Here is a 16199-nt window from a genome sequence, read left to right as displayed (position 1 = left end):
TGGTGTCAATGCAAGTTAACTTAAACAGTGCTCTATATAAGTAAAAGTTAATTACTTACTTCCTTTCTTCTGCTTGTCCCTGGGAAGGTCCCCCCCCCCCCCCCCTGCTTTTGTACTCTGATTCAGAGTGGTTTCTTCCATATGTACTTCCCTCTCCAATGGGGAAGACATTGGGCTGCCCCATGTGCGAGGCTCCCGGTACTGCCTGCTGTAGGCTGACACAGCTCCCTCCTTTAGAGCAGGTCATTGTTGGAGCAGCTTCTCCAAAAAGTTGCTCCATGTGGGAGAGTCGTCCTCAGACGCTCTCCGCTGGGGGAAGGTATCCCTTTTCCCCCCGGACTCATCTGAGTCAACGGGTTTGTTTGACTTGCAGGTGGTTTTACGTACTGCAGGACCACCAACGGAGCTCCTCCTCCTGCAACAAGTCTCCTGCCGGTTCTGTTGCCGGCGCTATGTCGGGAAACAAGACCGTCGCCCGCTACTGGGAATGCTGCGGTCTTCGGCAGCCAACTTCCCCGCGGACCGTCTCCTCGACATCTGGGCCCTGAAACTACAAAAAGCTTCAAGCCCGAAAGAACGCAGGTAAGTAATTCAATTTCCCTTACCTGCCCATCCCGACGGACTGGGAGGACACAGTGCCTCTGCCAGTCCGTCGCGCGCGTTGCGTTCAGTGACGCGCACGCAGACGGACGGCCCTTCTTCACGTAGTCACTCACGTGACTCCGAAGTAAAATTGGAGAATTCCATGTTGATACTGTTGGATTGTCAGCTACCTGAACAGAATATAAAGTGCTTTCCTCCAGTTTGCGTGTGGCATCACTCTGGTAACGGAGGAAACCCAGGACAGAAAGGTCAATATAAGAATTGGAGCACCTAATGCAGATTAGAGGCGAAGAGGCCAAGTGGGACCAGTTAGGCCCCGTCCCCCAAGGTGTGGGGGGGGGGGGGGAGCGGCGGCAGTGTTAACCCTGGGGGGGGGTGCGGGGTGTGGGGGATGGGTGGATCCCCCCCCCCCGATCGGCCCTCCCCACTCCCTGCCTTGTGCCCAAACACCAGGATAGTGGGACCAAAATGCAACCAGAACTTGATGAGCAGCCCCTTCAGATATTGGTAGAGGGGCAGCAACCTCGTTACCGTTGGCAACGTCCCATTGTGATGTCATTGTGGCAGTTGGCAGCCAGCTTGAGAGCCCATTGTTACCGTTGGCAACGTCCCATTGTGATGTCATTGTGGGAGTCGGCAGCCAGTTTAAGAGCCCATTGTTACCGTTGGCAACGTCCCATTGTGATGTAATTGTGGCAGCAGGCAGCCAGCTTAAGAGCCCATTGTGATTGGTGCACTGTGAGAGGCATTGTGACATCATCACTGTGACAAGGCTGGAAGCTGTCTGTGAGAAGGCGGTTTTGGCTGTTTTTAAAATTTCAACGATTAATAACCGGAAATATAGGTGGAAATGCGACGGGAAGATGTTTACCTCCACCATGGAAAAAATGTGAGTTGGATGTGTGATAATAGGAAGGCTGTGGCCTAGCGTTTGGAAGAAGATAGAAATGAACCAGATTGGCACACACGCGCACACACACACACAGACACAAACAAGGCGAAGACTTTTAGTTATATAGAGATGCATATGAACCTTTGTCTCACCTGGTAGGGCTGCTAGGGTCCCTGATTGGATGTGAGGCAGGAGGTAGATACAGGTGTTGCATCTCCTGTAATTGCAAGGGAAAGTATATGGGAAATGGGTGGTTTGGGTGGGAAGGGATGAGTAAACCAAGGAGTTGAGTAATGGTCTCTGCGGAAAATTGAAAGGGTTGGGGATGGGAAGATTTGACAGGTGTTGGGATCATTTTGAAGATGGCGGAAGGGTCGGATAAAAGATGAGGACCTGGGGAACTATATCCTTATTCTGTCTGGGGGAAGGGGGCAAGAGAGCTGGACTATGGGATACAGAGAAGACATGAGTGGGAGATCCATCTATGACAACAGGGGAGAAACCATGTTGACTAAAGAAAGAGCACATTTCTTTATTCACTGACCCGTTATTATTAAGGGGTTTCTTTACCACTCCTATGTGAATTTTTTTTTCCCTATATCATTTGTTATGTGGAAGACAATGGGCTAATTCGGGACAGTCGGCTTTGTTCATAGCTCATGAACAACTTTACTTTCTCGGAGGTTTGTGGAGATTCAGCTGTAGATGTATGGTGGGTGAGCATACTTTCTGGTTGTAGAATTGAGCCAAGACCATAATTTCATGCACCACAAAGTGTTGAGCATAAAGCAGCCACTGCCATCTTTCCCCTTTCCTGAGGAGTATTTTTGATCCATATTAAAAATGGAGAAACCTCTGGTCTCTGGATCAGTTGTCCAGGACTTCAGCAGCGTGTCCAATAATGCAACTATCATGCTACCTTAGCCCTTGTAACGATAGAAAATATATACCTAACGTACCCTGTATTTGCTTCTAAAACTAGGAGTGGGAGGAAAGGAGAAAACAAAACATAGAAAAGATGAATGAAGAAATGGAGAAAATAGCCGAATATGAAAGGATTCAACAGGTAAGGTATTTTATGATGTTGCTCGTTTGCATCTCTTTCTTTCTCTACAGTAGTCAGAGGTGGTCAAATCCAGGAAGCAGCTCGTATTTATAGTTCGAAGGTGATTGATGGTAGTCCATTCAACTGCCGTGCTGTATGTACATGTGTGCACACAATTGGTGTTTCCTGGATAGTTCACTTCACAAAGAAGCATGGATAGATGATCTTTTTCACTAGCTCAGTTTACACTTCTATCTAGCTGAGGGTACTAAGTCTAAATGTGCTTGTGAATTTCATCTACCTCAACATAAACTGGATGGTGAATTGTGACTGGGCAGGACCTAATTGGCCTCTGTACCTCATTGACTTGATGACTTCCCAGCACACCGCTTTAAATGGCTAATTATTGGAAAATGTTGACTTGTTGCAGTTTTTAAATGTGTTGGTTAATTTTTCTAAAGATATTTCCCTTGAATTTTCAAGCAGCAAACAAGTTAGGTGAATGTGATATGAGATGACTTGCAGGATAATATTTTGTTTACGGATTATTTACAGCACATCAGCATCATTTAGGCATCACGTGAGGCTCCATCGCTCTTTCCCCTCAACATATCCTTCTATTCCTGTTTGACATCAGTCTGAAGAAGGGTCTCGACCCGAAACATCACCTATTCCTTCGCTCCATAGATGCTGCCTCACCCGCTGAGTTTCTCCAGCATTTTTGTCAACCTTCTATTCCTCATGTACTATATTTATCTTCTCCATTAATGCTTTTCTACTAGTTACCTCAATCAGTATCCAGAGGGTTGGAAGATCCATACCCACATCTGGAAATTTTCTGAGTTCCTGTGAGATTTGTTGGTGACAATATAGATTAATCTGGTCTCTCAACAAGTAAAAATTACTTCTCTGCTTATCCAGTCATAACCTTTCATAAGCTTAAAGACGTCTACCAGGTCATCTATTGGTATGTTATTTTGAAGAATAGAGCTTATTCAATGTAAGGAGAGCGACCTTGTAGCTTCAGAAGGCCAGGTTTGATCCTAACCTTGGATGTGTGGACTGCGCACGTGCTCCCTCTGACTGCATAAGTTTCTTCCAGGTGCTGCAATTTTCTCCCACTTGCCAGCATTGTGCTGAGTGGTAGGTTAATTGACTATTATAAATTGCCCTTGGTGTATGTGCGTTACAGAAGATTCAGGTGGGGTGCGTGGAGTTAATGGGGATTTGAGACGAAACCAAAATACATTAGCGTATTATATATATTTAAAAACGTTGATCTGCAAATATTGGTGTTGCCTTGTGGCGCTTGTTGAGAACCAGTTGTTATCCTTCCTCAGCAATCAGCCAATATTCCTTAATGAGGACTCGGTATTGAAGGAAGGAGCTACTTCACTTCCTTGCATCGGGTTGGGAACGCATTGATCCCAATACACTAGATATAGGAAACAGACCCAATTGTTCTAACTGGCGAGGTGGGATATCTCAAAACATTCACAATCAATCTTCCACATCAACAAATGTTCCTGCTGTCTGATGGTTGCTGGCATACTTCCCCTTATGTGTTTCCCTTCATGCTGCTGCCACTCTTTTCTATCTCCTTTTTTTTCTGGATGAAACATCTGGAATTGAGAGGAATACAGTAAGTACGTAAGGAGTGAGTGGACAAGGGTATATGATGGTACTTGGATAGAATTAGATGAAACAAAGACAAAACAAAGAAGGTCCCACTGCAGGTCCCTGCAGTACACTACTGGACGCAGACTTTCTTTCAACATTCCTTGACAGAGTGATATCTCTGGTGAGTAACCTGCCTTTTTTTTCAGGAAGGAAAAGTCGACAAGAATCCAATTAGAAATTTCTTGGATGATCATCGGCGTACATGTCCCTTGCCTGAGGGGGATAAAAGAGTGGACAGTCGACATAATGTTTGGAACTGGACTGGCTCTAGCTTTGAGATGGTTAAGTCTGATATTGAAAAGACGCACTGTGAGAAAGAGTGGCAGGTAAGTTAAAGACAGTGCACAAAAAGGTTGTATATTGTAATTTGTAGCTGGTGATTTCAAAGGTAAATTCTCACTAAGACCTTAAAAAAAATTGTTAATAATTGTCTTGCAGAATGCATTCCATTAAAATGAGAAATGCCAATTTAATGGCAACTGCTCCTGTAATGCAAGAGCCATTGAATTGTAGAAACTGTTACCATGCAGAGATCTGGAAACGTTCCAGAATTGTTCATTGCTTCAAAGATAAATTTAGTTGGATCTGGACACTTTATCAGTTTAGTTTTCCCCCATTTCCTGACAAGCATAATTTCAAAATTGTGATGATAGACCATATCAGAAACTTTCCAAATAAAAAGCCTTAAATGTAAACTCCCAGATATAACACGTTGTAACACATACACTCTTAAACAAAACAGGTCAGGTTGCAGCATTGGAGAAAGAAATAATAATAATAATAATAATATATTTCATTGTCATTGCACATAAGCGCAACGAGATTTGGTATGCAGCTTCAAACCGATGTCATAACATAAATAACTAATAAAATTTGGATTTAGATATTGATATCGATATCCCGAGAACATGGATTGTAATAGAACAGTGAAACAGTCAAAACAGTTCAACAGACTAAAGTGCATATGTGTCTGTGCGACGTGACCATCCGAGGGAGACAGTCCAGGGGGGATGGGGGGCATTCAGCAGGGCCAGTTCAGAGCCGCTATAGCTCTGCGAATGAAGCTGTTCCTGAGTCTGGAGGTTCGGGCGTACAAAGCCTTGTAATGTCTGCCGGAGGGAAGTAGTTCGAACAGTCCATTACAAGGGTGTGAGGAGTCTTTATGGATGCTGACGGCCTTCCTGAGGCACCGTGTGTGGTAGATGCCCTCCAAGGCTGGTAGCTGTGTCCCAATAATCCTCTGCGCTCTGTGGACGACGCGCTGAAGAGCTCTCCTCTCCGCATCCGTGCAGCTGAGATACCATACAGAGATGCCATACGTTAATATGCTCTCTGTGGTGCAGCGGTAGAAGGCTGTCATCAGCTGTTGGGGCAGACCAGTCTTTTTTAATATCCTCAGGAAGAACAGTCGTTGCTGTGCCTTCTTGACCAGCGCAGCGGTGTTGGTGGACCATGTGAGGTCCTCTGAAATGTGAGTGCCCAGAAACTTAAAGCTGGACACTCTCTCCACACTTTCCCCGTAGATGGAGTTGGGGTGTATTCTCCATTATGGGGAAAGTGTGGAGAGAAGTCAATAATAGTAAGATTAAACGAGAACTTACCAGTTTGAAGTTTGATCGTTATTTTATGAGGAGTAACGTTGAGGGAATACGTGAAGAACCCCGCCAGGACGCATGCGTGTCATTCTTCAAAGCAGCGGTGTGAAATCACAGATAACTGTAATGACTAAACATAGTAAGATTAGAGAAGAGATACCAGTTGAGCATATGATCAAGGGTGGGAGCGGAGGGCACGTATTCCCTCAACGTTACTCCTCATAAAATAACGATCAAACTTCAAACTGGTAAGTTCTCGTTTAATCTTACTATTTTACTTCGGAGTCACGTGAGTGACTACGTAAAGATTTTAAAGCTCTGTGATTTCATGCCGTGGAAACGAGTCCATGCATCACATCTGCCTTGATTATGGGGAGAATAGAGTTAACATCATTAGACATCAATACGATATTGAAACCCAACGATAAATATATTAACACCAATTATTGCCCCTATTTATGGGGTAAATTATATTACAGAACTTAAATTTGTTTCTGCAAATGTTCCAGGTTCAATGACTGGTTTGTTATAAAGTCGTTGGAAAGTTTCCTCCGTTGACCATCCTGCTGTCTTGAGGATTTGGTCCATAGGAACGTCCAACTTCATAGCTGCTGATGTAGCTGCAGCCCTGGTGGAGTGAGATTAAAAAATGCTAGTGTCTACTCCAGCCTTTATTAGGATCTGTTTTAGCCATCTAGAGATGGTCTGGACTGTCACTGTTTTGGCTGTTTGAGTGGCTGTTTGAGTGGCTGTTTGTAGCTGATTAAAGTTACATTTCTTTCCCTCTGATGATCTTAGTATACTCCATATATAATAGTAAGTGTGTTACAATACAGAGACGACCATCTGTCGGGTAGGCCCTGAATTCTGTTTTTAGGCCTGCTGACCCCTGTCTGTTCTGTTTGACTATTTCATTGATGTGAAAAGTTAAATTTCCAGATGAAATAATCATGTTGTCCAGCCTTAGTTTCTGTAGTGACTGGACCCTTTGTGCCGTGACCAAGGCCATCAGCATGACTGTTTTCATAGTCAGTTTCTGTAGGGACAGAGCTGTAGCTGGAGACCAGTTTCTTAACATGGTCAGTACAATGCTCACATCCCATATTTGGGAGTACCTGGTTCCTGGGGATTAACATTAAAATGCTCCTCATGAGTTTGGTTACCAGGGTGTGTCCCAACAGAATGCCGCTCTGTTCCTTGCCACAGGTATGTTGACAGAGCACTTCTGGCGCAGTTGATGGCACTATGACTGAGCCTCTCATCGTAATGGAGGCTTGCCAGGAATTCCAGAACAGACGGGATGTTCATAGATCTGTGGGTGATGTTTATTGTTGTGACAGTACTTCCCATTTCTTCAAGACACCAAGTACTGTTTTTTGGTCGACTGTCTGTGGGTCGCTGAAATAATATCCACTGTTCGGTCCGTCAGTCCCAGGTGTAGTAGAGGTGCTTTCAACTCTATAAATTAATAGGTTTATATAATTATGACATGGGTAACTACCCCTTGTTGCGGGAAGAACCAGTAAATTAGGTCTATGATGGATGGTGATGCATGGTTCTAAAACCATGTCGTGTATCACCGGGACCCATGGTTGAGTAGGCCAATCGGGTACTATCAAAATATCAGACGCGGAGTCTACTGTATATTCCTAAATACCCGACTGATGAGGCAGAAGGAGGGAATGCATAAATAAATAATCCCCCAATGCAGCGAAAATGCATCTGTAGCCACTGCCCCAGGTTCTGGTTCCCATGAACATAATTCGATAACTGGTGAGAGCATGGATGCGAATAGGTCGATATCTGGTGTTCCATACCGTGCTGTAATTTCAGCAATACATTTTTTATCCAACATCCATTCAGTGTTTTTCATAGAATTAGCGTGACCTGTTGTCTGCCACTAAATTCAGTTTACCTGGTAAGTAGGTAGCTGATATCCAAATATCTCTCTGGATACACTATTGCCAAATTGTGTTGGTCAGATTGTCACATGATGTCGATATGTTTCCACCTATATGGTTGATATATGCTACCACGGTGGTGTTGTCAATTTGTAGTCTAACATGCTGGTGATATAACCCAGAACTATATGACTTAAAGCCATGGAATGCACTCAACATTCCCAGGTAGTTTATGCCCAGTGTTTGTAATAATGATGCCTCCTGTGCATTCCATCTCCGCCACAGCTGGAGATGGAATTGGTAGCATCCCATCCAAGTGCACTGGCATCAGTATGTAGTTCCATAGACGGGTAGCTGATAATGTTTGGATCGGAACAATGCCTAATGTTATGTTTCCACCATTTTAGTTCCATTGTGGCCTCTGTTGGTAGCTTCATTGGTCTGTCAGAATGACCCCCATAATTTTTGAGTGCACGAATGTTTGCCCTCTGTAATTTTTGATAATGTAAAGGTCCGATTTGTGTGGCTGGAAACGCAGCCACTATAATGCCAATTATTCTTGCTACCAGTCTGATGGATGGTTTTGTTTTACTGCAAGCCTCCATTAAGGCTGTAACCTTTTCTTTTGGCAAAGTCACTTACATGTGAACTGTGTTAAAGGTGAACCGCAGATGATCCATTGTGGTAAATAACATCTGTGGTCACCTCTAAAGGTTACTGTATAGTAAGCATTTTTTAATACGATGCTTGCCATGTAGTAACCTAGGAATCAATTGCTTAGCAGTAACAAAGGTTCCCATCTAGTAATGAATATAAAGTACGAAAGTATTCAAATTAGTCAAATCTATGATGATGTGGCAACCACCATCTATTTTATGATAAAGATTTTGGACACGAATTCCTGTGATTCGTGTTGGATATCCTCCATTACTCCTTTTTTATATGGGCACTGTAGTTCAGTATGCGCATTTTTTTTTTTTTTTTTTTCTTTGCCTGTAAGCACGAACATTCGGTTCGGTACATGCTGAACTGGAGGATTATGTTTTGTATAAATTCTATGGTATAATCCTATACTTCTGAAAATATAAGTGTCGGTAGTTAATTTATTCCATGCATCCAGATAGAATTGTAATCTCCCACCAACCTCGTAAGGAACCAGACCCACCTTCCTGCATGGTTACTATTAGTAGGTTTGTTACTTTTTCGGCATCCTCCGTGGACGTTGAGGTGCTGGTGTCTGGATCTGTAGTTGGTTCGGTGTTGAGGATTAGCGCATTCCCCAGGAAGTAGTTTTTAGACGTTGCTTTAATGAGGCCCAGGGTTTTACCCTCTTTGTCAAGTTCTTTTACCTGTTTTGATAAGTTGCCTCCAAATAGTAATATTGGTGGTTTGGAGGTTCCAGGTTTGCATAGGCCTGCAAATTAGGGTCTAAAGCCGGTTGGATGGCACTTCTTCCTAATGCTGTTTACTCGTATTGGTAATTGCAAAATAAAGCCAGTGCATCCTGGTGATCTTGTGTCATGTCTTTTTTGTTTATTGTGCGGGTGAAAACCGTAATTCCCGCTGTTAGGACTTTCAGAACTTTCTGTAGTTTCAAGTCCCTGGCTCTGATTGAGGCTCCGACATGTTCCCAAATACACTGGTTGACACTGGGAACATTCAGTGTTTTGCAGTTCCATGGTGGTAAGTGTCTTACTGTGGTGTCCAATAATGCCTGTCCTTATAGCTGGTTAAATGACAAGTAGTCGATACTTGCAGCTATTTTAGGTTCCAGGTTTTGGCCAGTTTGGTCGGGTTGAATAAACTGGGACACCATATCCAATAGGTTTTCTTGCACCCCATGTGCACTAGAGGTATGTTCTGCACCCCTCTTCAGGGTCAGCCCAGAATTGACCCCCTGTACTCCCCTCTGATGAGGGAGAAACACTGTGCAGCCCTACAAGAGGTACTGCTGTAGGACTTACTAGCTGCCCACTGTGACTAATCTCCATCTCCCAGAGCCTGTCACTTTGGAGTATTTGCTCCAACAGCCGCTCCAACTGGCTCCAATGCTCTCGGGCACTGGCCACTCGCGGCTGCTCCAGTTCCTGCAGCCGCTCCAACCGGCTCCAATGCTCACGGGCACTGGCCGTCGCGGCTGCTCCTGAAGCCGCTCCTGCTCCAGTTCCTGCAGCCGCTCCAACCGGCTCCAATGCTCACGGGCACTGGCCGTCGCGGCTGCTCTTGTTCCCCGCTCCAACCGGCTCCAATGCGCACGGGCACTGGCCGCTCGCGGCTGCTCCTGAAGCCGCTCCAACCGGCCCCAATGCTCACGGGCACTGGCCGCTCGCGGCTGCTCCTGAAGCCGCTCCATCCGGCCCCAATTCTCACGGGCACTGGCCGCTCGCGGCTATTCAGAGTCGGACTCATCGGAGTCAACGACTCTGTTAGTTTTTTGCTTCGCTCTACCGCCCGGCCGTGGCCGGTGCGGGAGCGAAGTCGGGCACAGCTGTTCCCATTACGGGAGATTGGCGTGCCGTTGGCTGCTGCTGCTGGCTGCCCGCAACTCCGCGGTTCTCCCCCGCCAGCTTTTTCGCAGCCTTCGTGGATCTGGTCCATGTCTCCACCTGTAAGGTAAGTGGAAGGAACGCAGAGTCTCCTTACCTGCTGTTCCAGGCTTTCAAATTCTGCCGCTAAGGGGAACGTCGTTCCCCCTGCTGTGACTCGTTGCAATGCATGTAGCGATATGACACACATGCGTCCTGGCGGGGTTCTTCACGTAGTCACTCACGTGACTCCGAAGTAAAATCCTATTTTGCTTGTGGTGTGACAGCGCCTGTAATGTCTGTGTACAACCCTGTTGTGTCTAGCACAATGAATGCACGTCCGACATCTTGGAAGAAAAGTTTATTTCCAACAACTAACAAGAAGGGTCTCGACCCGAAACGTCACCTATTCCTTCGCTCCATAGATGCAGCCTCACACGCTGAGTTTCTCCAGCATTTTTGTCTACCTTAGAAACTTCTAGAAGGTCACTTGACCTCAGTCACGAGGCACTGGCCAACTCGTCAGCTTGTACTTCTGGCCTCAAGGGGCGCTGGCATTTACATTACATTTACATTACATCCGTTTCTTCAACTTTATTTACATTACATCACCCCCTTCAACTTTGGGGTTTCATTTACGTGTACGTCCACGGCATATCAATGACAATAAAGTACCATTAAAGCCATTTAGATTTTGCTTCATTCAATTCAGCAGAACATTTGTACCTTTCCCATATATTTTACTTCAATACTCTTTTGCATTCGATTTGAATTCTGCGAGGGGAAGCTCACCCACCCATGTGACAGATGATCGGGCGGAGGAGATGGAGACGAGGTCGCCCCCCGTGATGGCCAGAGTGGGACATGGTGGAGGCTCGTGAGGCTGATCGGCTCTGGGCCCTCCGCTGTTTTCGAGGCGAGTCCGCGTGCTTACTCTTCGGGCTGCCACACCTGTGTTTCTTGCTCTTCTTCTTGCTTCTATCTTCTTGCTCTTTGACTTGGACTGTAGCCTCTTTTTTTTCTTCCTGTCCTTTGACCGGGCATTGGGACTGGTTGACCGTCCTCGGCTTTTTCTTCTTCTTTTTCTTTTTCGGCCCGCATTCGCTCATTCTTCTTCTCCTTGCATGGAGAGCGGTCCCGGTGGCTTGAGTCCCTCCATTTTCACTTCTGACACCATGTAATGTCTGTGTTTAATCCTGTTGTGACTAGCACAATGAATACACATCCGGCATCTTGTAAGAAGAGTTTATTTCCAACAACTAACAGAAACTTCTAGAAGGCCACTTGACCTCAGTCACGAAGCACTGGCCAACTCGCCAGCTTGTACTGCTGGCCTCAAGGGGCGCTGGCATTTACATTACACTACAGCACCTTCTACCGCAGATGCTGACCTGATCCCTATCACTGGCAAACATCCTGGGAGAGGCCAATCCTCAGCACCATTGGTAACCTTTGGGTCCAATTAGCTGATTGACCCAGCTGAACCTCAGAGGCCTTCTCCTTATAAAACCCTGGCATTCCAGCCTTGCGGGGAGAAGGAAGAGGATGAGAGAAAAAAAGAGGACATAGAAAGGAAGAAGAGGGAGAGGAAGTGGAACGCCTCACTGCTAGCTGTGTTTCCTTGTCGCAGGATTCAGAAAGACTGAGCCATTGGTACAACCCCAAGACCACGAGCGCCACCGTGTGGTCAAGTCTGGACTGCTGGGAAGAAATTCTTGACAGCCAGCGCCTCTACTGAGGCTAAGACTGAGTGGCCGGGGCAAGCCTGCGATGCCATTGCCTCTTCCTGCCCACAGACAGCAAAGAACTGCACCCACACACAGTGGTGATGACTGAGCCACCAGGATAACCCAGAGACTGTTCAAGCCCAAAGCTGAGCCGGCAGGATAAACCTGAGACCGCCCAAACCTGGTGTCTTTCCCGGCCGCAACAGTAACAATGCTCTTTCCAGATGTATGCACCCAGCGATCATTTCGTTGAACACTTGCGATCAGTCCGACAATGCCTACAGGACATTCCGGTTACTATGCATTTTAACTCCTCTTCCCAATCCCATACTCACGTTTCTGTCCTGGACCTTGTCCATTGCCAGAGTGAGGTCCTATGCAAACTGGAGGAACAACACCTCATAGCAGGCAGCTTACAACCCAATGGTATGAACATTGAACTCTCCAATTTTAGGTAACTACATAACCCTCCCTCTCCCTTCCCCTGCATATAACATCCCCCATCCCCTGTTCTCTCCTGTGCTCCACCTGGACCAGTACTTTATTTCTCCCCTCCCCTTCCACCTACATTTGTTCCTCTATCTTCACGATTGCTCAACTCTTCAATCCTTTTGCCTCACACCTCTGTCTTTATATCTCTGGCCTTTGTCCGACCATCTGCTGATCAAAAAAAATCTCCTCACCTGTGTCTGCCTATTAACTGCCCACCTCTTTCAGCTTTCACCAGCCCTCTCTCCACAATCATTCTGAAGAAGGGTCCCAACTACTTTGACACTCTTTATCTTCTTTTGTAAACCAGCATCTGCAATTCTTTGTTTCGACAAATTGTGAAAAATAAGTTACTGCTATGGTATTTGAGATTTAAATCCATATACATTTTTAGAAAAATCAGTCAGATTCTGTCAATAGGTTATTTTAACAGATACAGCGTGGAAACAGGTTCTTCGGCCCACCAAGTCTGCCCTGATCACCCTTACATTAGTTTTAAAGTACACGTTAGGGACAATTTACACAATTTACAATTTACAGTCAATTAATCTACAAACCTGCACGTCTTTGGAATGTGTGAGGCAACAGTGGCGTCCTGAGAAAACTCATGTGGCCACAGGGAGAATGTACAGACTCCGTATAGACAGCACTCATAGTCAGGATCAAACCCACATCTAGTGCTGTAAGGCAGCAACTCTATCGCTGCACCACTGTGCTGCCCCGTTATCTCCAAGTTATGTTCAAGACAATAGGGAGAACTGTGTTGAAAAGATTTCGCAGGATTTTGAACAAGTGGTATATATTACACATAGGACAGGAACAGGCCCTTGGCTTACACTGTCTGTGCCAACACGATGCTAAGATAAACTAATCTCACCTGCCTGCGCATGATCCACGTCCCTCCATTCCCTATCAATGTGTCTGTCTAAAAGCCCAAACACAACTATATCTGCTTCCACCTCCACCCCTCAATAGTTCAATGTTATTTAGTTATTGTGTTTACCTAGATATTTTACCTAGTGTATAGTAACACACTATATTACCTAGTGAAATTCTTTGTTTTGCATTCAATTCAGTAAAATCATACAATACCTCAGCACAATCATAAACAAGTACAAAAGTGCAATGGTAATAATGTAAGAATAGTAGACTTCACCAGGCAGTGCACAAAGAGTCGCCATGTTTCTGTTGCCAACCAGGTAACCACCATCCTCTGTGTAAAAAAAAAAACACCTCCCACCGTAAAATTATCTCTGTTTTTGATATTTCCACCCTGTATAAAAGTGCTGACTGTTTAGCCTATCTTTAATCTCTTAATATTAAATGCTTCTATTAGGTCTCCCCTCACCCTCCAACATTCCAGAGGAAACAACCCAAGTCTGTCCAACATCTGCTTAAATCTAATATCCTCTATTCTAGGCATCATTCTAGTAAATCTCTTTGGTACCCTCCCCAAAGCCTCCACATCCTTCCCATAAACTACACACAATACTCCAATTGCAACCGAACCAAAATCCTGACTTCCTGACTCTAATAGTCAATGCCCCACCCAATGAAGGCATACATACCATATTCCTTCTTTATCATTCTGTCTACTTTTATTGTCACCAGGGAGCTATGGACTTGGACCCCAAGATCCCGCTGATCATCAATTCTGTTAAGGGTTTCCTTTATATTCCAACCTCCCAAAGTGCCACACTTCATACTTGCTTGGATCAAACTTCATCTGCAATTTATCCCCCCTTTCCCGTAACTGACCTTTATCCCGCTGTATACTTTGATAAGCTTCCTCATAGTCCACAACTCAATCAATCTTGGGAGTCGTCTGCATACTTACTAACTAACCTGTTTAAGAAGGAACTGCAGATGCTGGAAAATCGAAGGTAGACAAAAATGCTGGAGAAGCTCAGCGGGTGAGGCAGCATCTATGGATCTATGCTCCATAGATGCTGCCTCACCTGCTGAGTTTCTCCAGCATTTTTGTCTACTAACCAACCTGTTCATTTACGTCCACTTCATTTATATCACAAACTTCAGAGGTCCCAGCATGGATTCCTGTGGAACTCCCCTGGTAACTGACCTCAGCCTGAATAACACCTTTCCAACACAACTCTCAGTCTTGCATCAGTAAGCCAGTTCTGAATCCATATGACTAAGTCATGTGCATCTTAATATTTTGTTTCAGCCGACCATGAGGGATTTTATCAAATGTCTTACTAAAATCCATGTAGACAACATCCACCACCTTGTATCCATCCGGCACCTTTCTCACCTCCACAGAAAATGTGATCAAGTTAATTACATAATCTGCCGCGTACAAAGCCATGCTGACTCCCCTTAATGAACCCATTCCCTTCCAAATGGGAGTAAAATCATCAGGATTCGCCCAATACAATCGTGCCCGATAATGGAATGAACAAGAGAGAAGTAGTAGCCTGCACGAGAATGAAAACTACTGTTCTTAGGGTTCCAATTACTGGGGTAAAATGCAGCAGGAGCGATAATTACTTCCAACTCATGGCACATTACACCAATAGCCAGACGGAAACACGTTGTTATTCTGCTCTCTGTTCGAAGTGGAACCATATTACAAAAATGAATTGCAATATTTATAAGCATGATAATTACACTGTAGCTCCTAAAAGCAGTCATACAATGTTTATATTCTTAATAATGTGCACATTGTCTTAAAATAAAATACAGTAAAAATAATGTGTTTAAGAAGGAACTGCAGATGCTGGAAAATCGAAGGTACACAAAAATGCTGGAGAAATGCTGGAGCACCCGCTGAGTTTCTCCAGCATTTTTGTGTACCTACAGTAAAAAAATAATGTTCTTTTCATAGCTTTTAGGTGGGTTGAGACATTGGGTGAATCCTTGGTTGACTTCTGTTGTGGTTGATCCACTGGACAACAACAATCCAGGACCATAGGCTGCTCTTAATCACGTATTTGTCTGAACTATGACAAGGCTCATTTGTTTTAGAGTCAAGAATGTTTTAATGTCATATGTCCCAGATAGAACAATGAAATTCTTACTTTCAGCAGCACAACAGAATAGGTAAACACAGTACACTGTAAATGAAAAAAAAGTTCACATGCACACGTTCACATAAAAAAACAAACAAACAATAATAGTGCAATATTAACAATAATAGTCTATGTAGTTCAGAGCTTATCACAGGTTGTAGTGTTTGATATCCTGATGGCTGTAGGGAAGAATGTGTTTGTGAACCTGGACGTTACAGTTTTCAGGCTCCTGTACCTTCTTCTCGATGGCAGTGGTGAAATGAGTGTGTGGCCAGGGTGGTGTGGGTCTCTGATGATGCTAGCTGCCTTTTTGAAGCAGTGACTCCGGTAAATCCCTTCGATGGTGGGGAGGTCAGAACCCGCGATGGATTGGGCAGTGTTTACAACTTTTTGCAGTCTTTGCTCCTGGGCATTCAACCAGGCCCTGATGCAACCAATCAATATGCTCTCTACTGTACACCTGTAGAAGTTCAAGAGAATCCTCTCTGACATACCGAATCTCAGTAAACTTCTCAGGAAGTAGAGGCGTTGATGTCTTTTTTTTATAATTGCATCAGTGTGCTGGGTCCAAGAAAGATCTTCAGAAAAACGCAATCCCAGGAATTTGAAGTTTTTGACTCTCTTGATGCACATTGAGGATATTTTTCATTTCTGACATTCAACTACAGATAGAAGGAACCTGATGATGGAACAGGACAATTTACTAATGTTGA

General features: G+C 44.7%; 1 protein-coding gene across 3 annotated transcripts in view; it reads left to right on the top strand.

Annotated features, from left to right (window-relative positions):
- LOC116976741 overlaps positions 1–16199 on the top strand; it is a 201416-nt gene that overhangs the window by 101933 nt on the left and 83284 nt on the right. For all 3 annotated transcript variants that reach the window (XM_033026629.1, XM_033026630.1, XM_033026628.1), the window contains 2 exons: positions 2478–2561; positions 4367–4546. In XM_033026629.1, coding sequence (XP_032882520.1) covers positions 2478–2561; positions 4367–4546 — 264 coding nt within the window. The remainder of the gene's footprint in view (positions 1–2477; positions 2562–4366; positions 4547–16199) is intronic.

This window comes from Amblyraja radiata, chromosome 9, assembly GCF_010909765.2.
Source record: "Amblyraja radiata isolate CabotCenter1 chromosome 9, sAmbRad1.1.pri, whole genome shotgun sequence".
Classification (NCBI taxonomy): Eukaryota; Metazoa; Chordata; class Chondrichthyes; order Rajiformes; family Rajidae; genus Amblyraja; species Amblyraja radiata.
This window is presented reverse-complemented; position numbering and strand designations above follow the sequence as displayed.